At 49.4% G+C, this 27722-nt stretch overlaps 1 protein-coding gene across 1 annotated transcript in view; it reads right to left on the bottom strand.

Moving 5' to 3' along the window:
- TTC7A (tetratricopeptide repeat domain 7A) overlaps nucleotides 1–27722 on the bottom strand; it is a 42131-nt gene that overhangs the window by 2331 nt on the left and 12078 nt on the right. Inside the window, exons 4-7 of the mRNA XM_028496879.2 lie at nucleotides 24433–24596; nucleotides 19037–19205; nucleotides 4116–4246; nucleotides 1490–1605 (exon numbers count right to left, since the gene is read on the bottom strand). Of these exons, the coding sequence (XP_028352680.2) occupies nucleotides 1490–1605; nucleotides 4116–4246; nucleotides 19037–19205; nucleotides 24433–24596 (580 nt within the window). The remainder of the gene's footprint in view (nucleotides 1–1489; nucleotides 1606–4115; nucleotides 4247–19036; nucleotides 19206–24432; nucleotides 24597–27722) is intronic.

Below are 27722 nucleotides of genomic sequence, written 5' to 3'. Positions count from 1 at the left end.
TGTGGGATCCTCCTGGATCGGGGCACGAACCCGTGTCCCCTGCATCTGCAGGCGGACTCTCAACCACTGCGCCACCAGGGAAGCCCAAAGAGATACATTTTGAATGAAAAAAGGCAAAGGGGAGAATATGCATTTAAAAAAGGAAGAAAATAATATGTGCATATAATCGCTTGTGCATGCTGCTAACTAGCATGGAATGATAGAGGAGCCTAGGAACACTGCCTACAGAGGAACCAGGAGGCAGAGGATGGAGATGGCAGGGAAACTTTTTATTGTCTAGTCTTCTGTACCTTTTTAATTTGGTATCCTGTGCAAGAATCATCTATTCCAAAAAATGTTAAATGAAAAGGATGAATAAAGTGAAATTTAACAAAATAAATCATACCAAAAACAAAATAGGGGCTTCAAAGGACTCTAGCCAGTCAAAGAAAAGAAAGCTCTGTGATCCTGACCCTTCGTTTCCTCACCTGTGGGGAGGAGGGAACACCTGTGTGGCTGGCCTACCTCCACCTGGGAGGCTCGAGAGGGGCGAGACGTGTGCCCAGCCTCCATGGTGACTGGCTGCACTCGCCACATGTGAGTCCCTCCGCTTGCCCGGATGTCCTCACGGCCCCAGCCCACGGTGTATGCAGAGGGTAGTAATGATGCTGAGGAGGGAGCCAATGAGGCACGGGAAACCCAGGCCCCCACCTGCTAGTCTGCAGCCTGGTGGAGGCATTCAGCCCTGCAGAACCGCCAGAGAGCCACAGTTGCCAGCAACACGCCCTCCTGGTCCTGTCACTTCTCCCTCCATCTCCACCACCACCCAACGCACCCACGAAACACCAGCAGCCCCTCCCACCCAGATGGAAGCATCCACCAGACTCTTCACAGAGGGAGGGTGCCTTGCTTAACCCCAAGGAGCAAAAGACTAAGAAAGGGGTTCTGGGCACCATGTTCTTGGGTCCCAGGACCCTCCAGTCAACGCACAGGAAAACGAGCTTCCTGCCACCTCACCAGCAGGGCAGTCGCACCCCCAAAATGATGCCAGGCCTTTATTTTAACCACACTTCCCCTTGGATCTCACAGCCCCTTGAAAGTTGGAATAATCAGGAGTCACCTTTTCCATTAAATTTTGGGGAGAATGAGGCTCAGAGAAGCAAAATGACTTTAGCTGACACTTCAGGCGACAGTGACCACCTCCAGACTGCCCAGCTCACTGTCCTTCACCCTTCCCACACTATCATCGGGCTCCCAGAACTCCCCCTTCGAAAGATAATCGCCCCCAACACGTGCAGGCTTTACTGCTTCAGCAGCTTCCTGAAGCTCGGCCCTTCCCCCGAGGGCCTGGGCAAGCTCAGTCTGACAAGACAGGAACAAGCCAGCCCCCATCGTCCTCTCCAGGGAGCCCGCACACACACAGCCCAGAGAAGAGGGAGGCCTGACCAATGTCAGCAGCTCCCAGGCCTGAAAGAAATGACCGGGTCCCGCTCAGCTGCCAGCGACCTACCCCTTCTTCAGGTTTGTCACATAAGCGCTCTGGAGTGCAGCTTCCAGGAAGTAGGTGAGCTCGTAGTCGAGCGGGTGAGATCCTTTCAGGTGCCGGGATGTGGTGTTACTTGTGATCTGGGAAGGGGAACACAGAGAGAGCCGCTGTCTCCAAGTTCCGAGGCCGAGAGGCCAGGGCCAGGGTCAGCCCACGCAGAGGTGGCAGCCCCATCACCACCCAAGCCCCCAGCCACCTTAGTGGCACGTAGGACAACACTCAGACCAAACTCAACCTAACTTGCTTTAATTCAAAATAGGTCGAAAGCACTCTCCCCGTGCAAATGCTGGATGCCCATAATAACAGCCCTACAAGGCTGGTTTTATCTGCACCTTAGAGATGAGGAAATTGAGGCTCAGAAAGTGCCCGAGGACACAAAGCTGGCCTGGGCCTGGACCTCAAACTCAAGCCTGGCCAGCTACACATTCCAGGCTCTTTCTACTACTTATTGGTGCATTCTTTCAATACTCGAGTGCCTACCAGACGCCAGACACTGCACTGTCCCTGTCACATAACCATGTAACCTCAGAACAGCCCAACAGCTGACCCCTGGTTCGTGCGAAAGATGAGGCACAATTGTTATTAACTGAGCTGTTGCTTAAGCCTCAGCTCTGAGAGGGTCACCCGGCCCCACCGAGATGGGCCTGCCTTCACTATGCCACCTCCCTCTCTGATATGAGGGGGGAAAAAAAAAAATCAATGAGCCATCCACCTTATCTTTCAGAAACTGAAATAGGTTTGAGAGAGATTCTTAGTTCCTCAGAGGTTGGTGCTGGGTCTTAGGAGGGACATCCAGCTTTGCAGTGCACAGGGTTCTATGGCCTGCCCTCCCTCGACCTGAGATAACCAGCTATCGGGGCCCATTTGTCCACCCAGTGCCCCTGGGGCGCTGAATCCAGCCCTGGACACCGTTCCAGCTCATCACCTTAATCCCCTTTTAAGAGTCCAAAACCCAGCCTTCTGACTGAACGGGGGACTTTCAACTTTTCATGAAAGCTTCCTCCAAACTATATGTAATTCAAACATGAAGAGCTCCTGAAACATTGCATGTGACCTTGGCAGAGGTCAGCTCAAGTCTCCACGTGGACCTCTGCCAGGGAGTACACTCGAGTCCTGTTTCTGCTGAGCCGCCAGTCACTTCTTTCCCGCTGAAGTCCAGCCAAGCAGAGGGACTCTAGGACGGTGACTCTCAACAGGGGGGCAGTTTTGCCCCTGAGACATTTTGGCAATATCTGGAGACACTTTTGGTTGTCACAGTTGGAGGGGGGTTGGCTGCTGGCAGCCCATAGGTAGAGGCTGGGAGTGCTGCTGGACATTCTACACAGGGCAGCCCCAAAATGAAGAATTATCCGGCCCCAAACGTCAAAAGTCCTGAGGCTGAGAATCCTGCTCCACGGGAACTGACCTGGCATGAGGAGGACGCCTCCAAAAAAGTCCATCACAAACAGGCGCCGGGTTGACGTTTTGGCATTTGCCAAAGTAGGTGAGGTTCAAACATCTCCTGGGTTGTGAGTCTCTCAGCTTGTGCCCACCTCCTCTGTCTGGATGCCAATCCTAAATCTCCTCTGCCAAGCCTGCCGTCTAGCATCTACTAAACAGAAGGCTTAAGCACCACCCCCAAAGTCACAAGTCATACAGGGTCCAAGCCCTGCCAACGCCACTTATGAACTGTCTGAGCCCCGGGAAGCTACTTAACTCTCCACACCTGAGTAACCTCACCTACAAAATGGGAATAACAATCGTAACCTGTTGCAGTTGGTTACTATTTGAAGGTTAAATTAGAGAACAACTGTAAAGTACTCAAAGTAGTGCCTGACATGAAAACAGGGATGCAGTAACTGTAAGTATCTCTGTTGAATATGGCTGCCTGTACCCCACCCCATTAAACCAGGAGTCCCCAGAAGGAAAGAACTGGGGTAACATCACAGTATGCCGCTAACACCTGGAACTGCTGTCCTGTTGACAGTTCGTTCAGGCCCCCCGAAGCAGAAGCTGGGAGATAAGTAGGCCTGAGAATTTCCAGACCCCTGTGGCCAGCTCTGCCAGCCTCTGCAAGGCTTTAAGAATGGGCCTCCTCCCCCCTAAAGGGTCCAGTAGGGAGCTTCCGGAGCACCTGAGAGCTGGGAAGAGTGCCTACACGGACCGGCCTGACTGTACCCTTCCAAGGGAAGAGTAGTGGGCAAATGGCTTAATCTCTCTAAACCTCATGTATTAAACAGGGATGAATGTAATACCTACTTCAGAGAGCTGCTGTGAGGCGTAAACAAGTTAACAAACACAAAAGGGCTGTCACATTTTGGGTCGTACAAGCTGAGCTCACCGAGGAGGTTCCCAGCCGCTCGCAGGTGGCGTGGACTCTTCTGTTTATTAAAACTCTTTTCTGGCAGTAGAGAGTCTCATGCTTACAGAATCAAGATACTATAATGAGTTTTCCAATGGATAAAGCAGAGCATCTTCAGGGCAGGTGGAGGGTCCTCTTTTCTAATTTGTACAAGCGGGACCTACGGTTTTAGTGGGGTGTTGGGGTTGCATAGATACAGGTGCTCAATAGAGGGCAGTGATGACCATGGGGCTATTATTTCCTGCTCACCTTCTCCAATTCCTGCAGGAACACCTGAGCGATCCAGGAGGCCCTCTCGAAACAGGTGATCACTTCCTCCTCCCTCTCGGTCAGGCGGTGGCGGGAAGCGATGGAGTTGGGTAGGCGTTCCAGGGAGAGGCCTGCGGGAGGAGGGGAGCACCTCGGACCTGCCCTGCTCGGCAGAGGGGGGGCGCCCAACTCCAGGCCCCTCCCAGGGGCCCAGGGTGGGCTCATCTGAGGAGACTCTGGAGCAGCCAGTGGGAGACGGAGGTCCTGGGAGGCGAAGGAGGGGGCTAAAGCAAGGATGGTATTAGCAGCTGCTGGGATCAAGCGGTGGACAGACAGCAGGCACCCATGCCCCACGTGGGGAACCACACTGGTGGCACCCCCATGCCCAGCTCCTGCCTGGCCTTCCAGGCAGTGCCTGCTGGAAGCAATCCTGACCCCTCCTCCCAGTTGCTAGAAGAGACCCCTCCCCAGGCACTCACCATGTTTACATCATGGAGTGGTTATTTACATCTAGCTCTTCTCTCCCCCAGTAGTTCAATGGGGGCAAAATGAGCCGTTTGGACTGCCACAGTCCCTAGCACGTGGTAGATGACTTGATTACACAGCATTTATATGCACCCCTCCCGTGGAACCAAACAGTTTCTACCTCACCTAAGTCAGGCGCTCGGGTCCTATGCGCCTGCAGTGGAATTTGCTGTTTTTGCATCCCTGGCCTCCATTTCCCATTCTTTCCACAGCAGCACCTCTCTTTCCCTTTGAGCACCCATTGTGCAGCCTCGCTCAGCCCCTGTGGTTCACAGGGCAAAGACCCCGCCCCACCTCAAAGGCAGGCACGTGATCCAGGCTGACTCATCATCAGGGTCACAGTGATTGGCTAAGGGTGTGCACGTGGCCTGGTCTGGGCCGAGAAGACCCAATCCCAGAATTCTTACCCCTTCCACTGGGCTTGTTAAGCTGCTAAGAGGCCAGCCAGGAAATGTTAGGGAAAGGCTGCCTTAAAATGAAGCTACATAACGTGAATGTCATTAACATGATTGTACACTTAAAAATGGTTAAGGTGGTATATTTTATGTTTTGTGTTTTTTACCAAAATTTAAAAAATTTTAAATATAAAATCATAGCTCTAAAGCAAAAAACAAAACAAAACAAAACCCAAAACTATAAGAAACCAAGAAGGGAAAGCTGTAAAGGGAAACAACTATATTTATGTCTGGGTTTTTTGTCTTTTGCTTTTTTTTTTTTTTTTTGAGACAGGAAAATGAATAAACTCAGTCATGAAAAAAAACGAAGTCTACACAGAACAGAGATGAGACTTGATGGAAAAGGGCAGATTCCTAAAGACACTGTTTGAACACCTTGCCTGAAGCACTACCCCCTGAAACTTTCCAGTATATGCACCAATAAACCTCTTCCCCCATTTTCTCAGGGAGGGGTGGGGTCAAATTCCACTTAAATTGTGTTGCTGTCACGTGCACCTCACAGTCCTGACTAGAGAGCACTGTCTTAGACTGCGGTTCTCGGTGGGCAGAACCCAGATCTTTCTCACCTTTGTGCCTGCACGGTACTTTATATGTAGTAGGTGCTCAAGATGAAGTGACTGAAGGAAGGTCCAAGAAGAGAATCCTCAACTCTCTCCTGCCCTTTGGCCCCAATATCCAACTGATGACCAAGCCCTTAACATTTCAAGCCTCCTTTCCCCTTCCCTTCTCTTATCTCCTTATTTTAGGCTTTATCTCTTGAGTGGATGACCACCTTGGCCTCCTAGCTGGCCTCCCTGCCTCCAGTCTCACTCTCATCCATCCTGCTCAAGCATCCCAGGGTGATCCTTCTAAAACCCCACTGCTTAAAACCCTCCACTGGGGTCCCCACTGCTACAGGGTGATGTCCAAACTCCTGACATTCCATACCATGCCCTCCAAGATCCATCCCTGTCATCTCCCCAACCTTGTCTCTCATCATGTTATAGGTCAAATATTTGTGTCCCCTTGAAAGTCATAAAGTCATTATGTTGAAAACCTAATGCCCAAGGTGATGGTATTAGGAGGCAGGGCCTTGGGGAGGTAATTATGTCCTGAGAGTGGAGCCCTCATGATAGGGATTAGTGTCCTTATAAAAGAGACCCCAAGGCTTCCCTGGTGGCGCAGTGGTTGAGGGTCCACCTGCCGATGCAGGGGACACAGGTTCGTGCCCCGGTCTGGGAAAGATCCCACATGCCGCGGAGCGGCTGGGCCCGTGAGCCATGGCCGCTGAGCCTGTGCGTCCAGAGCCTGTGCTCCGCAGCGGGAGAGGCCACAACAGTGAGAGGCCCACGTACTGCAAAAAAAAAAAAAAAAAAAAAAAAAAAAAAAAAGAGACCCGAGAGCCCCTTCCATCATGTGAGTACACAGCAAGAAGTTGGCAGCCTGCAACCTGGAAGAGGGCTCTCACCAGAACCTAACCATGCTGGTGCCTTGATCTCAGACTTCCAGCCTCCAGGACTGTGAGAAATAAGTGTGTGTTGGGTATAAGCCACCCAATCTGTGGTGCTTTGTTGTAGCAGCCTGAGCTGACTATGACACCATACCTGCTGCATCCACACCCAGCCTCCTGCTCCCAAATGCTTACTGAGCTCAGGTTGCTCCTCTTGCCTGGAATGCACCCTCCACCCCACCCCCCAGAGGCCACCCAAAATTACAGCTCACCTTCTGCCGCTGGGTGCCCCCTCCTCTATGGAGCCCCCACAATACACTCTGGTATAACCAACCACTCTCTCCTTGGGCCCTGATCTACACTTTACATATTCCTGCCCCGCCATTTTGTTATACTTATTTGTTCACGTGTTTGCTCAGCCAGACTATAGGCTCCTTAAAGGCATCAACCTTAACACGTTCACCTTTCTATAACCTGGCACACAGTAGGCACTCAGCAAGCACTGGCTGGCTGAAGAAACGACAAGCCTGATGGCGTCTGACAAAGTACAAAGTACTCTACAAACACAAGATAAAGAAATACTGCCGTTCTTGGCTAGATTCCCAACTCATATGGTTTCAGTGACCTTGCCCTCTGCCAGACTGGGGTGTGGATGGGTCCAAAGGTCGGGATGCCTCGGCCTGGGGAAAGGTGGACATAGACTGTGAAGGCCCTTGCTCAACACAAAGACTCAGTTACCAGGGTCACCAAGTGTCAACGTGCCTCCTGCCAAATGACTCATGACCAGGAAAGGACTAGGGGGGAGGAGGAACAGAGGGAGCACTGGAGAAGACGTGGCAAGAAGGCAGGAGAAGGCTGTTCCCCTCTGCTCACTGCCGGCGCTGGCCCAGCCACTCCTCTCCAGACCCATGGCCCCCGCATACCCTACAGGACAGCGGGACACAGAAACTGTTCAAGGCCTGGCCTGCAAGCCAAGTGCAAATGGCAGGAGGGCACAGCCAACTCCAGAAGACACAGAGGGTCTGTTTTAACACACCCTGTGCTCCTCCTCACCCCCCGAGAGATGTGCTGCTGTCTGGGTTCCCTCCTGCCCCACCTCTGGGCCCAGGACTGGGATGGGCCAGGTTCAGGCTGCCGGTCCCAAGCCTCTGGCGGGCTGGCCACGGCAAAGCGGTGAATTCAGCAGTGTCTGTCTGTGGGGCCACCACTTTCCCCGTGCTCCATTTGCTCCTTCCGCCCCCAGCAGGGGCCTCCCCACCAGGCTTCTCTGAGAATTCTAAATCCCATCCTCCTTGAAAGCTCAGAGCAAACCACCTCTTCTCCGAAGGCTTCCTAAGTCTCCCAACTTCAGAGCCAGCAGGACGTTTTAGCTGCGCCTCCTCTGCGTATGCCTTTCCCCTACATTGTGACCATCCTCTCTGCCCATTTCTGCTTCATCTTTGCACCCAGCAAGAGCAAGTCCTGGTGCTTAGTGAGTGGATGGACACACAGATGAACACACACATTCCCTCATGCCGAGTGTAGAGGCCAGTGGGGTTTCTCCCTCTCCATCTAAAAAATGGTTCTTGCAGAATTCATAAACAAACCGTGGCATATTTATACAATGGAATACTACTCAGAAATAAAGGACACACTCTTGATACATACAACACGGGTGAATCTCTCAGAACTTATATTGTGCAGAAGAAGCTAGATATGAAAAAGTACAGGCCATATGATTTTAGTTATATGACATTCAAAACAAGGGCAAAATTATAATCTATATTAACAGAAACCAACCAGTCATTGCCTGGGGTGGGTTTGGCGAGGGGATTAATTGGCAAAGGACCTGAGGGAATTTTCTGGGGTGATGGAAATGTTCTTTGTCTTTATTGCGGTGTTGGTTACATGGGTACCTATACTTGACAAACTCATCAAATTACACACTTAAGATCTATGTACTGTGTAAAAATATATCTAAAAATAATAAATATATTCCTTTTTGAAAGGAAGCAATTATGATTCCAGAGAACTAATGAAATGAAGATCAAAGTAAAGGGGCTACAGTCACTGAGGTAGTGGTCTGTGAAAAAATTTCTAACATACAGCAGACCAAAAAGCTTCCTGGAGCTGGCAACAGCTCTTCCTAGTGAGGGTCACAGTCCAGTCACCCCAGTTCTGCCCATAAAAAGAGGCTTCTTTGTCTGCCTGCCAATGCAGGGGACATGGGTTCGAGCTCTGGTCCGGGAAGATCCCACATGCCATGGAGCAACTAAGCCTGTGAGCCATAACTACTGAGCCTGCGCTCTAGAGCCCACGAGCCACAATTACTGAATCCCACGTGCCACAACTACTGAAGCCTGTGCGCCTAGAGCCTGTGCTCTGCAACAAGTGAAGCCACTGCAATGTGAAGCCCATGCACCGCAACGAAGAGTAGCAGCCAAAAATAAATAAATTTATTTAAAAAAAAAAAGAGGCAGGGCTTCCCTAGTGGCGCAGTGGTTGAGAGTCCGCCTGCCGATGCAGGGGATACGGGTTCGTGCCCTGGTCCGGGAAGATCCCACATGCCGCGGAGTGGCTGGGCCTGCGTGTCCGGAGCCTGTGTTCCGCAACGGAAGAGGCCACAGCAGTGAGAGGCCCGCGTACCGCAAAAAAAAAAATAAAAAAAGAGGCTTCTTTGCCTTATATTTGCTCTTTGAGTCATATGACAGGCCATTTTCCTGTCACAAACATCTGATGGAAAATCTACCGGGGATTCCAACCCTCAGGTTCCTTCATCCTCTGCCCTGTATGTTTCTGCACAAGTGGCCAGACCACAACACTAGGTCCAAGATGGAGACGGGCTGCTTCTGAGCCCGCCCCCAAAGGATCCCAGTGGATCCCAGCCCTGTTGAGCAGGCAGGAAGCCAGAAGCCGTCAGGAAGCACGGGCCCTGCCTCCTGATTCCCACTGGCAGAGGGGCCTTTATGTGAAAACAACCAGTCCTGCAAGCCAGGGGAGGTCCCCTTTCAAGAGGAGCGCTTGCTTTTTCATTAACTTTGAACTTTCGGTTTGGAGGCAAACTGACCCTGGCACAGCTCAACACCCAGGCTGGTCCGGGCCTCATTGGTCTCAGTGACTCATCACATCCCAAACAGCAGCCCTTCCAAGAAGCCCCGCCCTTGGAGCCCTGGGCCCTGGATGCAGAGATGGAGAGCACGATGCCTCGCCTGTAATGGAACTTTCCAGATGGGTGGACCCCCTCCCTCCTGCCTACCCAGCTGGTCCAAAAGCACAGGGCACCCGAGAGGCGTAGGCCTTGTGGGGGTGGAGGATGGGGGGGAGGAAGAAATGCAAGTCATTGCTTCAGCCTTCAGGGAGGAAGCCTCAAGGCCAGGTTGGTAAGAACCCTCATAAATCACACTCAAAAGCGGGCAACTGTAGGAATATAAAATGGTACAGCTGCTGTGGAAAGCAGTCTGGCCATTCCTCAGAAGATTAAAAACAGAATTACCATATGATCCAACAACTCTACTTCTGGGTATATATGCAAAAGAATTGAAAAGAGGGTCTAGAAGAGATACGTGTACTACACCCATGATCAGAGCAGCATTATGCACAGCAGCAAAAAGGTAGAAGCAACCCAAGTGTCCACTGATAGATGAATAGATAAAGAAAATGTAGGACAGGACTTCCCTCGTGGCACAGTGGTTAAGAATCTGCCTGCCAATGCAGGGGACCTGGGTTCAATTCCCTGGTCCGGGAAGATCCCACATGCCGCGGAGCAACTAAGCCTGTGCGCCCAAGTACTGAGCCTGCGCTCTAGAGCCCGCGAGCCGCTACTACTGAGCCGGCGTGCCTAGAGCCTGTGCTCCACAACAAGAGAAGCCACCACAATGAGAAGCCTGCTCACCACAACAAAGAGTAGCCCCTGCTCACCGCAACTAGAGAAAGCCTGTGTGCAGCAACAAAGACCCAATGCAACCAAAGAAAAAAAAAAGAAACCATTATTTTTTTTAAAAAATTGTAGTATATACACACAATGGAATATTATTCAGCCTTAAAAAAGAAGGAAATCCTGCCATATGCAACAACATGGATGAACCTTAAGGACATTATGCTAAGTGAAATAAACCAGTCACAAAAGACAAAGTCTGTATGATCCCACTTCTGTGAGGTACCTAGAGTAGTCAAACTCATAGAGACAGAAGATAGAATGGTGACCGCCAGGGGCTGGGGGAAAAGAATGGAAAACTGTTTACTGGGTGCAGAGTTTCAATTTTGCAAGATAAAGTGTTCTGGAGATTGGCTGCACAACAACATGAATGTACTTAACACTATGGAACTGTACACTTAAACATTTTTAGGATAATAACTTTTGTTATGTGTATTTCACTGCAGCTAAAAAAATTCTTAATGGTTAAGATGCTAAATTTTATGTTACATTTTACCAATTGAAAAAAAAAAGCAGACAATTTGACTCCTTGTATCAAAGTTTCTGAAAAGTGTACACATTTCAATCCAGTAAGTCTACTTCTAGAAATTTATCCTTAAAAAAAATAATGTATGCAAAAAATGCAAAAGTTGAGCTTCAAGGATATCCAGTGCAGTATTGTTTATAATGGCAAAAAAAAAAAAAAAATGAGATTTAACCTACAGGTTCAATAACAGGAGACAGGTTTGCTCAACTACAATGGATTCTTACAATGAAATGCTATAAAGCTACTTTATGTAGTGATGTAGATGTATACTAGAAACTATTTCGTAAAATATTAACTTTAAAAAACAAGCGTATAAAATATATGATTGTATGAACTTATTTTCGTTTAAAACATAAAAACCTATAGGAAAAAAGACTGGAAGGTATAACTCAAAATGTTTAGAGAGATCTTAGTTTCAGTTTCCCCAAAGACAAAATAAGATCACTAACAATGCCCACATCATAGGGTAGCTGTGAAAATTAAATTAGATGGGTCTTATAAAGAACAGAAAGTATGCTCTCAGAAAACATTTCAAGTGATGCTGAAAATGACCTCTTATGTAGGGGTTTAGCCTTCCCTAGAAAGACAAATGAGAAATCTAATTCAGGGAGAAGATATTCCTTCCAACACCCCTCAGCTCAAAGTGCCAACTAGATCCAGGTCTTCTGGCTCAACACTGTCCGTTCTCTCGGCCCAGACTCCATGCGTCTTTCCTTACCCTCGGTAACGCACCAGGGGTTCCCACATCTCAGGCTTCTGGCCAGCGCACAGGGGCCTGCCTTTCACATGTGCATCCAATGGCTGAATTATAGCTGTCTAATCTGGCAGGGATGGGCCCTAATGTCGGTGCTGGTTTCTCAAACACACCCCTCGAAACCCTGTCCATACTCCACACCTCCACCGACTACTCTCTGGGGTGACCTCCAACGATGGAGGAAAGGCCTGCCAGGAGAAGATGCGGGGAGACCACTCCAACTCCCCATGGTCTCCCTCCATGAGTCCACTTACCCTCCTGCCCTGTTTCGTATCTCGCAGTCCAGGCAGAACCTCAATGAAAGCTTGGTGAGCACACAATTAACACACCCAGCCTCCTTCCAAGACACCCTCATCTGCTCACTCCTCTCCATCTGGAGGCCAGCCTCTTACTCCGTGGACCACAGTCTGGGGCCAGGGCAGCAGCACCAAAAGTGCTGACCTGCTTCCCCACAAGGCAGACGGCCCACGCCCCTTTGAGAAGGAAGCCAAAATAAACAGTTCATTCCTGCCATACCAGGACTAAAAAAAAACCCAAACCAATATCCCACCATGTCCTGCCCTAGGAGCAGCCTGGTGTTCTTTTATTTTTGAAAGTTTTACTAATGCCATAAAATCCCAGGTGAGAGCAGAGGAGCTGGGGGTTTCAGAGGCTGAAAGAACAGAAAAAAAGAAAAAAAAAAATCTTGAGGGGTGAGGAGAAGAGAATTTGCAGATCATAATTCTCACAGCTGCCTAATGTTTTTTACATTTTACAGCACCTTCACAATTTAGCATCTCACTGCAGTATTTTGGGTGAACCGGGGGCATTTTCCTTCATAGCCAGGCAGGTCTTCTATTGGTCAGCCAGCAGGCAAGCCTGCCCAGAGTGGCCTCGCTGGTGCTGGGCTGTGAACAAGCAGCAAAGGGGTTTGCTAGGCTGAACCACAGGGCAGCACTGGTTTTCAAGGGGCCCACAGACTCAACAAGCCCCAAATTAGGCAGCAACAACTAGGTCTTTAGGGCTCAGGGCAGGACTCATGGCTGGAGAAATGGTGGGTCATTCCCCACATCATTACCACATTGAGCGAGCTCCAGAAAAAGGGAAGCAACACAGGCCGGAGGAGAGAAGGAAGCCGTTTGCCACAGAACGGCCCTCTGAGAGGTGGACAATGACACTGGCGCTTTTGGGGGCTGAACTGGGTAAGGCTTGAGATGTCAAAAGAACAGTCCCTGAAGCATCCTGCACGTCCGTCAAAGCTGGGGCTACCCCTTAGGACTCAAACCAACAGAAAAGAGGACAGTTTGTCACCTGGATCTACAACGGCTTTGCCTAGTCTAGGGCCCAGAGTGCTCTGCTCCAGATGGACCCAGACAGCGTGTTGACCAACAGGTGAGCTGATTTTACAGGAAACAGGCTGGGCCACACTTCATGGTACGGCTACCTAAGGCCAAAGTTCTGGAACACCAGCAAAAGGGAGACCCTGAGCCTTCCTGCTGGGCTCTCAATGCCCCCTCATTTCCCAGTCCTCCCATGCACAACCTCTCTTAGCTCCAAAAAGGTATGACAACACCCCGCTCCAAACAAGCCACCTCCATTTCCCAGGGGCCTCCCTCTGGATTTTCCTTTACCTGGAAGGTACCTCTTCCACTCATCAGCAGTTGATTCCTCCTAAAGTTCAGCCTCACCTCCCAGCTCACATGGGAAGGCCCCACAGCTAGCTGGGTCTCACTCACTTCCCTCTCTGGAACAGAGTGTGTCAGTCAAACAAGTACTCCCTGGGCATCAGGGACAAGCCCCAAAGCCAGGATCAGAGACAGCCAAGTTCAAATCCTCACCTGGTCACTACTGGTATAACTCAAGGAGAGTCAATTCTGCCTGAGCTCTGGGGTTCTGCCCTCCATACCTTTCACCTACTTTGGTAACAGCACCCTGATTTTCCTTTGAGGAACCATTCTTCCAGCTCGGTCCACAAGATTCAAATGGGGAAATCCCACCTCGGGCACCAAACCAGCCACCTAAATGCCGATCACTGAAATTGGTTCCAGGGTGGGCATCAGACCAAACCAGGTCAATGAGAACCTTCCCCAAGGCATTCTCTCCTCCTGAGGTTGTGAGTTTAGGCTGCAGGACCATATAAACCTGGAGCTGTTGAGGAGAAGGACCACAACACGTGGAGTCCCTGGATCCAGCTCTGTTTGATGCTATCTGCCCCCAACAACCTACTAGTTACATAGGCCCATACATTTTCAGTCCCTCCCCCTTTGGGTTGTTGCTTTTCCAGCTAGTTGGGGTCGCATTTTTGTCATTACAACCGTAAGTCTGATTATACAGAAACCAATCCCTAGAAGCATGATGTCAGAGGAACAATTCCTGAAGTGCAGGACTGGCTGAGCTGAGGTCAGGTATGGGAGTGAGGATGTTGCCACTTCTCAGCTAAGAAACTGGAATTCCAGATACAAGGCGGCAGCAATGCCAGTTGAAATGCAGCCTATTTTGTCTTGAGGCGAGACCTTGGGCCACGAAGGCTGGAGCTTTAGGATATCTGGTAGAACATTTCAGGGTAATTGGCCTGTGTTGGGGCCCACAGTAAGGCCTACAGAAAGGGGCAAGCTGCACTCCCAGTAGCCGTTCGGAATGACACAGCTTTGCAAACAGGCCCTTTTTGCCTGTGGACAAAAACAGAGACGGCTGAGAATCAAATCAGACAATTGGAGTTGGCAGTTCTCTGCTCCTGCTGAAGGTAGTGCTGGAAGGGGCAGAAAAACCGGACCCCATCAGGAGCTAAGGCTGCGGCCCGGGAAAGGCCTGATTCCTCCAGGACCCCCCAAAGAACCCTGCTGTGGGTCTAACCTTGCTAGAGTCCCCCATGTCCCCAAGGCCCACTTAGGGCCCCCTCTGGGCTACCCTCAGGGGCAGAATGACAGTGCCCAAAGGCATCATCCATCCTGGCCAGCCCCCAGGCTCTGCAGTAAGTGCCAGGAACCTACCTCTCCTTTCTCAGGGCTCCTGGACGTCCCATACCTTCCTCTGTCTGTGCGAATGCATCTTGGAGGTAACCCCTCTGGAGGGGTCCTCTGTCATAGGCAGGACTCAGGCTTGGGAGACAACCACTGGCCACCAGACCAAACTCTGCTATTCACAGGCTGCACGATTGTGGGCAAGCCTCAGTTTCTCCATCCATACAGTGGGCATATAACAACTCCCTCCCATTCTACAGAGATCAACTGAAAGTTAACCCACCAGCCAACGAATATCAATATTTATTAAAGAGTTCCAGGGCAGTGCTTCTCAAACTGTAAGGTGCATACACGTCACCTGGGAATGCTGTTAAAATGTAAATTCTGATTCAATACATCTGGTGAGGGGCCTGCGAGTCTACATTTCTAGACTCCTGGGTGGTGCACATGTGATAATCCTGCACCTTTACCACGCCCCCGCCCCCGACAATCATACGCTCAGGTTCCAGAGGGGAAGGGTCCATGCCTCAAGTTTCTGGGTACACCATTGAAGTCAGGTACACCAGAGGAGTTTGGAAGACTGGGGAAGGATAGACCAAATGGGGGATTGTACTAGGCAGGGGAAGGGCCCTCAGCCCTGCCAGGGCCGGCAGGTGACTTGGGAGCAGCTGGCCACAGGACAGGCCAGACCCATTAACCTGGCAGCCAGGAGGAGCTAGAGGCAGGACCTGGGGAGAGGGAGTTCTTCCTCCAAAGCCAGAGGCCCCAACAGGGCCCAGCCCATCTCCCGGGGGCCAAAATAAGGCCCTAAAATCCAGGCCTCCGCTCCTGGCAGGACCAGGTCAGTCTGAGCCCAGCTGTGATGTTGGGGGACAGTTCGCTCAGACAGGGAAGTGAAACTATTTTATTTTTCTATCTTAGTGAAAAATCTGTGGTGTTCATATTGTTTCTAAACAAACTTGACATGGACAATAACCTTTTTCCCCTTGGAGAAGTTGGAGGGTCATATATCACCCACCTCCCCACCAAGCAATATATACATATGTGCATGTAATGTTTCTGCACTTCAAGCAAGAGAAACCCATGACTGCTTCAACTGCCCCCTTCTCTCAAGCTCCTGGGACAGCGTCTGAAGCCCTCCCCGGGAATCAGAAAGCATCTTCTGGTCTAATCCATGTCCCCCTGACTTCAGAGCAAGGCCCAGTCCTTGTGAGTGACCCACCAGAGGACACCCTGCCAAGTCCCTCTGCTCTGAAGGGGAAAGCAGGAGCATTGAGTATGTCTTTTGTGGGTGAAGAGACCCAGAGCCTGCTCTTGAGACACCCATACACACGCCCCCACTGAGCCTCCAGGCCTGGCTGCTCAGGCCCCTCCCACCATGACACACTGCCCCGCCCTCCTCCCACCAACCAGGTGTGCCTGAGAACTCAACTCCCTGCCCCACTGGAAGGTACCAAGTGGAACCATGGAGCAGAATACAATGCAAGATGATAAATGACCTGAGATGTAATGGTCTAGCCAGGCCGAGTACTGTGGAGAAGGCACATCAGGCTCCCACAGGAGGCCACCTGGCATCTGACAGAGACTGAAAAGAGACAGCCGCCAGGGCATTCTGGTTCACACACAAACTAACTGACATTTCACTTTCACCAGCCTCAGTTTTCTCATCTGTAACCTGAGAATTGGCCTAGATCATTTCTATGTTTTCTTTCAGTCTAGAATCCTGAGCAGCACCATCAAGGGGTGTTTACAAGCTCTGGCTGCCTGGATTCAAATCCTGGCTCTGTCAATTCCAGTGAAATCCACAAGAGTCCCTTCACCTCTCTACACGTAACTCCTGGGCTGTAACATGGGAATGAAGAGAACACCTACTCAGGGAGAGGGGTTACTGTGTGGATTGAATGAGAGCATACCTGGCATGGAGTGTTTAATAAATATGTATTATTATTCTGTGAACTCTGTGGCATGCTGCTGCCACCATTCTTCTTATGGCCTGAATGTCTGTGTCCCCTCAAATTCATATGTTGTAGCTTTAACCCGAAATGTGATGGTATTTGGAGGTGGTGCCTTTGGAAGGTAATCAGGGTTAGATGAGGTCACGAGGGTGGGGACTTCATGATGGGATTAGTGGCTTTATAAGAAGGCAAAGAGAGAGTGATCTCTCCATGAGCACCCATGGAGGAAAGGTCACCTGAGGACATAGCAAGAAGGTGGCCATCTGCAACCCAAGGAGAGAGCCCTCACCAGACACCAACACTGCTGGTACATGGATCTTGGATTTCCCAGCCTCTAGAACTGTGAGAAATAAATTCATATTGTTTAAGCCACCCAGTCTATGATATTTTGTTATGGCAACCTAGCAGACTAAGACAAGCCCCATGCTCACAAATGAAGTCAGGACCAATGACCAGCCATCCCCATCCCCTACTCTCTGCATTGGGAGCCACACCAGGTCCCGCCAAACCCAGGAAAATCAACACCATGCACATCCTGGAGGCCACGTGCAGTCTCAAGCACACACAGGGTCAGATGAACCTCAGCATGCTGAGCAGCAGGGCGCAGGCATTGCGACAGGACAGGGAGGACGGGCAGAGAGGAGGCAAGCAAGTGGGAAGCCTAGTGCAGTCAGTGGGGGGCGGGGAGCCAGTACAGCCCATGACCGAGCAGCCCACGCCAGGGACACCCAGCTCCTTACCTCCCCTGCAGCACCTGTGACCACCGGGCCTGTGTTCCCCCAAGAAGCTGGAGGCGTGCTGGAAAGAGTAGAGAGCAGGAGACAGGGAGCAGTAGGTACCGAGCCAGGTCTACAGGAAAAAGTGCCGGAAAGGAGCCCTAAGAAAGGGTGTTAGGTTCGGGAGTCCATGGCATAAGTGGTTTCCAAGAGGCCAGAAAGACCCAAATGCCAAATGAAGATCACCCCCAAGACCAGCCTGTACCGGGGGCACAGAGCAGGGGATGAGAGAGCAAAGGGAGAAGACCCCACACACTGGACTGTCCCAGATGGGCACCTGCCTCCCACAGGCTGGCACCAGGTCTGTCTGGGGGAAGATCTCAGCAGATTTCCTGGGATTGTGTGAACAGTCTCTCAATGGGGAAAGGGACCCAGGGACCCACAGGTGGACAAACAGCTCTCAAGAAGCCCCATCGGCCATGGTTAAAGGAGGCTGTGCCCTGCATAGATGTCATAGTCAATCTCCCAGGACCCAAAGGACACAGAGGCGTGGGAGTGGGGACTCATAGTCCAAGGCCAATGTCAGAGAGTGGAGGTTCCAATCCTGGATCCAACACAAATCTCTGGGTAACTCCAGGTAAGGTACATCCCCTCTCTGGGCCTCAGTTTCCCTGTATATAAGATGGGAGAATGTCCCCATCTATAAGAGAAAAGAAGGTGACAAATACTTTACCAATGCCAGACACCAAATCCCCAGAGGGTCACACGTGTTTCTAGACTTTTCTCTGGGGGTTGGTTTGTGCTGGAATAAAGAGATGATCAAACATCCAAGATTCCTGGCAACAGTGTGGACAGAGGGGCTCCTGGGACCTCACTGCCACCAAGAGCCACCACTCAGGTTCTGTGATCCCAGGATTCAAGGATCCAGCGAAGGAGCCTGAAGCACAAATTCTGAGGGAGGGCTTTTACTGCCATGTAACACCTTCAGGGTCAGTTCAAGGGCACTCTTTCCCCAGGTGGGTATCCACAGCGCCCATGATGAAATTCCTACATCACTGACCCTGTGTGCCTGGCTTCCCACCACAGCATCACTCGCCCTGGGAACTGGCTCTGACCTGCCCATCACAGGATCCCAGCATTGCCTCCCTGGGCCGCTCACTGCAGGTGCCCAGCAAATACCTGAGGAGAGCCAGGCTGCTCTGTGCCACCGAGCACCTGATCTGTAGCCAACGCCAGTCACTAGTGCCACTCTAACAACGGGTGGCATGCTTTTAAAGCCTTTCTCACCCTGGTTACACCACTGATTCCTCTTGTTCATAGTAACCCTGTGAGGGCAGGTATTACAACCCTGTCTCTCAGGTAAATCCACTGAGGCCAAGAAAGGTGAAGAGCTATATGCCCAAGGGTACACAGTCAGGTGACTATCTGTCGACAGAGCCAGGGCAGGAACCTAAGTCTTCTGACCTGACATCCGGCCCGGCGCCTGCCGTCAGCCGGCATGTGCTGATGTGGTTGGTTACCCTGGCATCCACTTGGCTGGTCAGTGCCTGGGCACTCCCGGGGGTTAAGTATCTTAAACGCTGTCCTGCAGGCCCACCCTCAACACAGCACTGCTGCCCTGCAGCTGCCACCCGCTCCCGGCACACGGGGGCCAGAGTGTAACGAGCTGCGCACAGTGGTGGGGAGACCCGGCCGGTGCTCACACCTACCTTTGATGACAAAGGCCTCCGCCAGCAGACGCATCTGATACAGGGGCTTATTCTCCATGGACATGTCATCAATCCCGGCCCGCGCGTACATGCTGATGGCATCTCGGTACGAGCCCTCCACGTAATGCAGCTTGCCCAGGATCAGCATGGCCTCACGCATGTACTGCGGCTGAAAGGCCAAGGACCACATCAGCAGGGTCCTGCCCCAGAGACCCCGGCCCCACCCCCACCGGGGACCTGAGAATGAACGCTCACCTCACCGAGCCATGAGGGTTTGCCTACGATCCTGCTCAGAACTCCCCTCCTCTTCCAGGAAGCCTTCCCGACCCTCAAACACAGGTGGACAGCTCCCCTCTCTGCACACCTGCAGTCCGTGGCCTATGCTGTGGCTCTTAGTGACATTCTTATACGAGTCCCTAATTGCTTCATGTGCGTGTACCTTATGCCCCCAACTAGACTGCAGGTAGCTTGCAGACTGGCCCTGACTCCTCTCTCCTGAAGCTCCCAGAAGCTTCGGCCCAAGGCTGGCACTCAGTTCAGGCACTTGTTCTTAACACAAGTGGGCAGTCAGGGGCCCAGCCAAGTTTTGCGGGGCCTAAAGCTTATATAACTGGGGGGCTCCTCCATATATGCATATATGTACAAATATATAACTAGGTGAAAGGCCTTGGAAAGAGTCCTGCAGGTGAGGCAGCTGAAGCCTGCACTCAAAGCAGCAGAACCCCTGCAGGGAGACGGCCACAGCAGCAGCATGGACAGAAGACAGGAGGAGAGTGAAGGCCCATGAGGCCACTGCCCTCATCTTATCAGAATCAAGTGCCTGCATTCAAACCGTTTTTCTTTCCCCTACTTGATCAAGTGCTGCTTACACCCAAATCTCCACCCCATACAAGGACTCTTAGGGCCTCCCTTAGAGCCCAAGGACGTGTGGTCAGCCCTGTCTGAGAGTCCAGGCCTTGGACGCGGGCCCAGAGCTCCCACCTTCTGAGGCCACTCCACTTCCATGTCTGTGCTCAGCTGACCCACCACCCTCTTGGCCAGGCTCTGGGCGCCACCCCTGCCACACAGCATCAATTCTGTCCATGGAGCTCCCAGGAGATGCAGCGCTGGTCAGCACCCTGGCCTCTGTCACCAACAGGAAGGTGGTGCCTCTGACTCCCTGCAGGGAAAGCAGAGTCTGGGGAACCTGTGACCCCAGGGGAGGCATCCACCACTCCTCGCCATCTACTGCCCTCTCAGAAGCCAACGAAGAGAAATGGAACACGGCAAAGCCAAATTCTCCTTCCTCACTGGTCTTTGGTTTTTGTAAATACACGTTCTTCCTTTGCTCACACAAGCCCCCATCTAGAAGAGCCTTCCCTTCCCCTCGGTCTATCCAGATCCTCCTCTATCCTTCGGAGCCTTGCTCAGGCCCACCTCCTCCTAGAAGCCTCCCTGACTACCAGAGAGCTCCCTTCTGCTGACCTCCTACAACGTCTCTACCAAGTGGACCCACTGGGCCCCTGCATGCCTGACCTGTTGACTAGTGATTAACTCTCAAAGGCTGAATTTTTCAAGGGGATTTGCTAGTCTCCCCAAACAGGTTGCCTACACCCTGGGCCAGGGCCACAGATCATACACCCCCCGAGGCATGTGGCCCACAGTCCCTCAAGCTGAGCAACAGCTCTGCCATCCCTGCTCCCCTGGGCTCAAGCCACAGGCACATTTCCTCCCTGCTCTGGCCTGGTTTTCCCCATTGCTGAGGGTGAGAAAATAACAGCCACCCCTCAACTCCCAGCACAGCAATGCCAAGAGCATTGGGCAAAGTCCAGAAAACAGCTTTGAATTTTTCTTTAGAAAGGAGCTAGATAAACACAGGCCATGAGTAATTATTATTATTATCCTGTCCTACTATAAAGGGGGAAAAGGGCAGCTAAGCTCAGGACACGTTTCAGGGCAAGATGACAGGGTGTAGCTCACAGTGGTTCCTGGTGGATCAAAGACAGTTGACAACAGAGCTTCCACCAAGCTGGCAGAAAATTAAGGACAATGTGGTGAATGTTTCTAAAGCTAAAGTTATACTATTTAAAACGTTACCCTTAATTCTTAAGCACATCTGTCTTGTGTTTCAGTGTTGTTTTTTTCTTTTATGGAGTGATGGTTACAGAAGATGGTATGGTTTTGCTGTTGTGCTTTGGGGCTTTTTTAATGTCCTTACTTGGCAGAATGAAAAGTTGGCTACACTCAACACGACCCATGCCTCTGAATTTGAACCTGGCCTGTCAATCCAACAGTAAGGGAACCACAGAGCCCGGGCCCTGTGGAAGGATGCTATGCAGGAAGTCACTGGGTCTGGGGGATAGTCCCTCTCCTGGGTGGGTCAGGCATGTCATCTAGTCTTTTTGTGCCTCATTGTCTCTGTCAATAAATAGGGAAGAATGACCTCATGTGGATACCCACGTAAGGGGAAGAAGAGATGAGGAAATACTTCACAGATGCAAAATGAGACCTGCAAAAGCAGGAGTGGAAGCATCACCACCAACGTTAGCTCAGGTTTCTCAGTCATTATTTCATTTCTACTCCAGCACTACAGAGACAGCACCAGGAAATGGCAAACAGCATGAGAACTTGGCAGCAGAGGCAAATAGGCCTGCGTTCAAGACCTGCACTGTGGTCCTTGGCTAAGTGACTAACCTCTCCTAGGTCTCAGTTTCTGCATCTGGAAAATGGGGATAATATTAAATACCATTGCAGAAGGTTGCAGAGAGGCACCATTGAGAGGGTGCAAAGCCTAGCACTCACTGGATAACAGAAGTTAGGAAAAATGGCTCATTTTCACCAGCCTCCAAAGCACTGAGCTGTATAGGATCTCAGAGGTGACTAAGAGTAGAAAGTTCCAAACTACCCTGAGGAGGCGCCTCAGGACCCACCTCTCCTCCTCATCCCATCAGAGCTACTCGGGATGCAGGGGAATCCACCTGAGATTTCATTTGCTGCCAGGAAAGAGCATCCCCCCAGCCACACCCTGACCTTTGGGGTAAGATAGAGAATCCCACAAACTATTTTTAATATTTTATTTTGCCTGATTAACAGCAAGTTTTTGGCCTTGGCTTGGAAAACAGTGAATTTCTCGATTTCATTGGTGCCTATAATATGTCTTTGATTAATAAAGCATGGTAAATTTTTAAAATTAACTGCTAGCCATTTTTTAATTTTTAATTTTCTTTTTTTGGTCGCACCACGCAGCTTGCGGGATCTCAGTTCCCTGACCAGGGATTGAACCCGGGTCATCGCAGTGAAAGCCCAGAATCCTAACTGCTAGGCCACCAGGGAACTCCCAAGCATGGTAAAATTTGTACTTAATAAATGTGATATGGTAGACAAAATAGTTTTCACAATAATACACGTGGATACCATTCAGCCAATACAAAGAATGAGGTACTGGCATGCAGAAAGCTTCAAGTGAAAGTTTTCAGTGCAGAAGAGCAACTTGACAAATATGAATCCTATGACTAATAAGAAAAGAAAGCTCCACACATGTGTATGGGTGTTTGTTAACACACGAAGAAAGCATATGAGATTCACACCAAATGGTAACCAGCACTCAACTCTGGGGATGGAAGTGGGCATGGGGGTAGGGGTGGAAACAAGGATGTATTTATTATTCAAACTCTTTATTTATTTAGTGAATTTTTTTTTACAATAAGCCCGAGTCATTTTTATTTTAAAAAGAATTTTTAAATATATAATAGAGTCTACTGGAAAGAAAAAAATTAAAAGGGTCTTGGTGGGAAAAGCTTGAGACCCATCAGTCAAGTCCAACCATTTTGATCGGCAGATGAGGAATTGGAGGGCCCAGGATATCAGGGGACAGGCTCAGGGTCAAGCAGCTATTTTAATCCGAGACAAAACCTCCCAGAGCTACAATAATCCCTTATCAAGGAGTCTAAACACAGTTACCTTAAACTTCCAGTATAGTCTCCCCACACTGCTTATAGAAAACGCCCCCCACTTCTTGGCCTGCTGTTCCAGTCCCACTGTCTCGCCCTAATGTCCCTTTACACCAATTACACACCAGTCCATTACACTCTTGCTAACTGACATACTTTAAGGAAATTCTTCCAAGAGGAGCTCTTTGAGTATACACTGCTTCCATAGTTTGGAATGCCTTGTCTTTCCTGTGTATGTCCATATCCTGACCTCCTTCAAGGTCCAGCCCCCAGATGGGTCCAATTCCAGCACTACCATAATCCTGAGTTGACTCCCCACCTCACCCCGGGGAGTGTCCCCCTCAGACTTGCCTCCCCATGTATGCTACTCCTGTAGCATGTGTCACAGTACACCTTGAATAATTTTTTAATAGGACTATCTTCCCAGTAGCCTTGCAACCTCCCTGAGGGCAGGGTCCATGCTGGACTCATCTTTATTGCCCTCAAAGTACATAACACAATGCCTTGCACATAGTAGGTTGCAATAAAATATTTAAGTCAGGAAATATATTACTTTGGAAGTAATTATATTACTTTGAAAAATCATTTCCCCTTTGGGTCTCTAATGACATACCCATACTTCTATTATAGTTCAGGATACATGGTAATTGAGAACAGTTTCAAACTTGAAAGTGCCTGAGAATCACCAAGAGAGCTTGTTAAAATGCAGGTTCTGAATCAGATTTTGCATTCTTAACCAGCTCCCAGATGATGCCCATACTGCGGGTGGGTGGACCATGCTTTGAGCAGTAGAGGTCTAAAGAAAGCTGTGACTATACTTCCCTCTATACTGCCCCTCAGTGCCTTGCATATAGTAGTTGCTCAATAAGTGCACATGGACTCGTACTGGTTTGCCATGTTATGGAGTGCTTCCGCTGCTAGCCAACTCAGAATGTTTGCCTGTTTCCAACTAGATCATACATTCACTGAGGTTTTATTTCCCTGAGATCCTCAAAGAAGCCAAAGGACCAGGCACAAACTAGGTCAACCAAATGCTGTGTAATAGAAATATATAACTTGGGCCACAAGTGCAAGCCACAAGTGTAATTTAGATTTTTCTAGTAAACATTTCTAGTCACATTAAAAAAGGTAAAAGTAGGTAAAATTAATTTTAATAATACATTTTATCTAATATATTCTAAATATTATCAGTTGAATATGTAATCAATATAAAGAATTGATGCTCTTTTATATTCCACGTTTTGTACTAAGTCTTTGAAATCCAGTGTGTGTTTCACACTCACAGCACAGCTCGGTTTGGACAAGCCATGTGGCTAGTGGCTACTGTACTGAACAGAGCAGGCCAACCCTTAAGGGACACTTGCTGCTCAGGTGACCTAATGACCCCAGAAGGTCCTCACAGCAGAGGCGAGGCAGGAGAGAGGAGAGATAGCTCCAGGCTGGGTGGGTGGGGGGTCTACAACTTACCGGCAGCCTCCCGTGATTAAGGATACTGCTCAGATAGTTTCTGGCTTCATTCATCTTCGGCTCACTCTTCTCCAGCAGAGGGATAGAGTCTTTAATCTTGGCGTGGTTCTCCTTCAAACACTGCTCCAGGAGGGCCTCAGCCAGGAGCAATTTCCCAAAGCCATCTGGAAAACAGGGCAGGGATCAGAGTGGATACGTGGTACCGTAGTCCCCTGAACGTGGCAGGTGTGGAGACTGGTATACGCCCCTGTACCCACCCAACCACCCCCAACCCACCATTTGAATGGCTCGTATCTGAGAAAATAAAGACATAGTTTCTATGCACTTAAACAGCCTTTAAAGAAAAAACACACATTCTACCATGGTCACAGCACAAACTGCCCCCTTGGGTTTATTTTCTGTAGTTCAGTGTTTGAGGAGGTGGAGTTCCCAGGACTTGGAACAAGCCCAGAATTTCAGAATTTAAAATGAGGGACAGAGATTGGTTCAAGATGGCGGAGTGGAAGGATGTGCGCTCCACTCCCTCTTGCGAGAGCCCCAGAATCACAACTAACTGCTGAATAATCATTGACAGGAGAATGCTGGAACTCACCAAAAAAGATGCCCCACATCCAAGGACAGCAGAGAAGCCACAATGAGATGGTAGGAGGGGTGCAATCACAATAAAATCAAATCCCATGGCTGCTGGGTGGGTGACCCACAAACTAGAAAACACTTATACCACAGAAGTCCACCCATTGGAGTGAAGGTTCTGAGCCCACGTCAGGCTTCCCAACCTGGGGGTCCGGCAACGGGAGGAGGAATTCCCAGAGAATCAGACTTTGAAGCCTGGCAGGATTTGATTGGGGGACTTCGACAGGACTGGGGGAAGGGGAGACTCCACTTTTGGAGGGCACACACAAAGTAGTGTGCGCATCGGGACCCAGGGGAAGGAGCGGTGACCCTACAGACGACTTAACCAGACCTCGCTGCTAGTGTTGGAGGGTATCCTGCAGATGCAGGGAGTGGCTGTGGCTCACCATGGGGACAAGGACACCGGCAGCAGAAGTTTTGGGAAGTACTCCTTGGCATGAGCCCTCGCAGAGTCCACCATTAGCCCCACCAAAGAGCAGGTAGGCTGCAGTGCTGGGTCCCCTCACGCCAAAAAACCAAGAGAGAGGGAACCCAGCCACACCCATCAGCAGACAAGCAGATTAAAGTTTTACTGAGCTCTGCCCACCGGAGCCACACCCAGCTCTACCCACCACCAGTCCCTCCCATCAGGAAGCTTGCACAAGGCTCTTAGATAGCCTCATCCACCAGAGGGCAGACAACAGAAGCAAGAAGAACTACAATCCTGCAGCCTGTGGAACGAAAACCACATTCACAGAAAGACAGACAAAATGAAAAGGCAGAGGACTTTGTACCAGATGAAGGAACAAGATAAAACCCCAGAAAAACAACTGAATGAAGTGGAGATAGGCAACCTTCCAGAAAAAGAGTTCAAAATAATGACAGTGAAGATTATCCAGGAGCTTGGAAAAAGAATGGAGGCAAAGATTGAGAAGATGCAAGAAATATTTAACAAAGACCTAGAAGAACTAAAGAACAAACACCTAGGAGAAATAAAAAATGAACAGAGATGAACAATACAATAACTGAAACGAAAAATACACTGTAAGGAATCAATAGCAGAGTAACTGAGGCAGAAGAACGGATAAGTGACCTGGAAGACAGAATGGCAGAATTCACTGCCACAGAACAGAATAAAGAAAAAATAATGAAAAGAAATGAAGACAGCCTAAGAGACCTCTGGGACAACATTAAACACAACAATATTTGCATTATAGGGGTCCCAGAAGGAGAAGAGAGAGAGAAAGGACCTGAGAAAATATTTGAAGAGATTATAGTAGAAAACTTCCCTAAAATGGGAAAGGAAATAGCCACCCAAGTCCAGGAAGTGCAGAGAGTCCCAGGCAGGATAAACCCAAGGAGCAACATGCCGAGACACATAGTACTCAAAATGACAAAAATTAAAGACAAAGAAAAATTATTAAAAGCAACAAGGGAAAAACGACAAATAACATACAAGGGAACTCCCATAAGGTTAACAGGTGATTTCTCAGCAGAAACTCTACAAGCCAGAAGGGAGTGGCATGATATATCTAAAGTGATTAAACGGAAAAACCTACAACCAAGATTACTCTACCCGGCAAGGATCTCAATCAGATTTGATGGAGAAATCAAAAGCTTTACAGGCAAGCAAAAGCTAAGAAAATTCAGCACCACCAAAAAAGCTATACAGCAAATCCTAAAGGAACTTCTCTAAGTGGGAAACGCAAGAGAAGAAAAGGACCTCCAAAAACAAACCCAAAACAATTAAGAAAATGGTAACAGGAACATACATACAGATAATTACCTTAAATGTGCATGGATTAAATGCTCCAACCAAAAGACACAGGGTCGCTGAATGGATACAAAAACAACACCCATATATATGCTGTCTACAAGAGATCCACTTCAGACCTAGGGACACATACAGACTGAAAGTGAGGGGATGGAAAAAGATATTCCAGGCAAATGGAAATCAAAAGAAAGTTGGAGTAGCAATACTCATATCAGATAAAATAGACTTTAAAATAAAGTATGTTACAAGAGACAAGGAAGCACACTACATAATGATCAAGGGATCAATCCAAGAAGAAGATATAACAATTATAAATATATGTGCACCCAACACAGGAGCACCACAATACATAAGGCAAATGCTAACAGCTCTAAAAGAGGAAATTGACAGTAACACAATAATAGTGGGGGACTTGAACATCTCCCTTACACCAATGATCTCATCCAGACAGAAAATTAATAAGGAAACACAAGCTTTAAATGACACAATAGACCAGATAGATTTAATTGATATTTATAGGACATTCCATCCGAAAACAGCAGATTACACTTTCTTCTCAAGGGCACACAGAACATTCTCCAGGATAGATCACATCTTGGGTCACAAATCAAGCCTCAGTAAATTTAAGAAAATTGAAATCATATCAAGCATCTTTTCCGACCACCACGCTATGAGATTAGAAATCAACTGAGGGGAAAAAAACTTTAAAAAGACAAATACAGGGAGGCTAAACAATATGTTACTAAATAACTAAGAGATCACTGAAGAAATCAGAGGAAATAAAAAAATACCTAGAGACAAATAACTATGAGAACACAATGATCCAAAACCTATGGGATGCAGCAAAAGCAGTTCTAAGAGGGAAGTTATAGCAATACAATCCTACCTCAAGAAACAAGAAAAA

The sequence above is a fragment of the Physeter macrocephalus genome, chromosome 12 (assembly GCF_002837175.3).
Source record: "Physeter macrocephalus isolate SW-GA chromosome 12, ASM283717v5, whole genome shotgun sequence".
Classification (NCBI taxonomy): domain Eukaryota; kingdom Metazoa; phylum Chordata; class Mammalia; order Artiodactyla; family Physeteridae; genus Physeter; species Physeter macrocephalus.
This window is presented reverse-complemented; position numbering and strand designations above follow the sequence as displayed.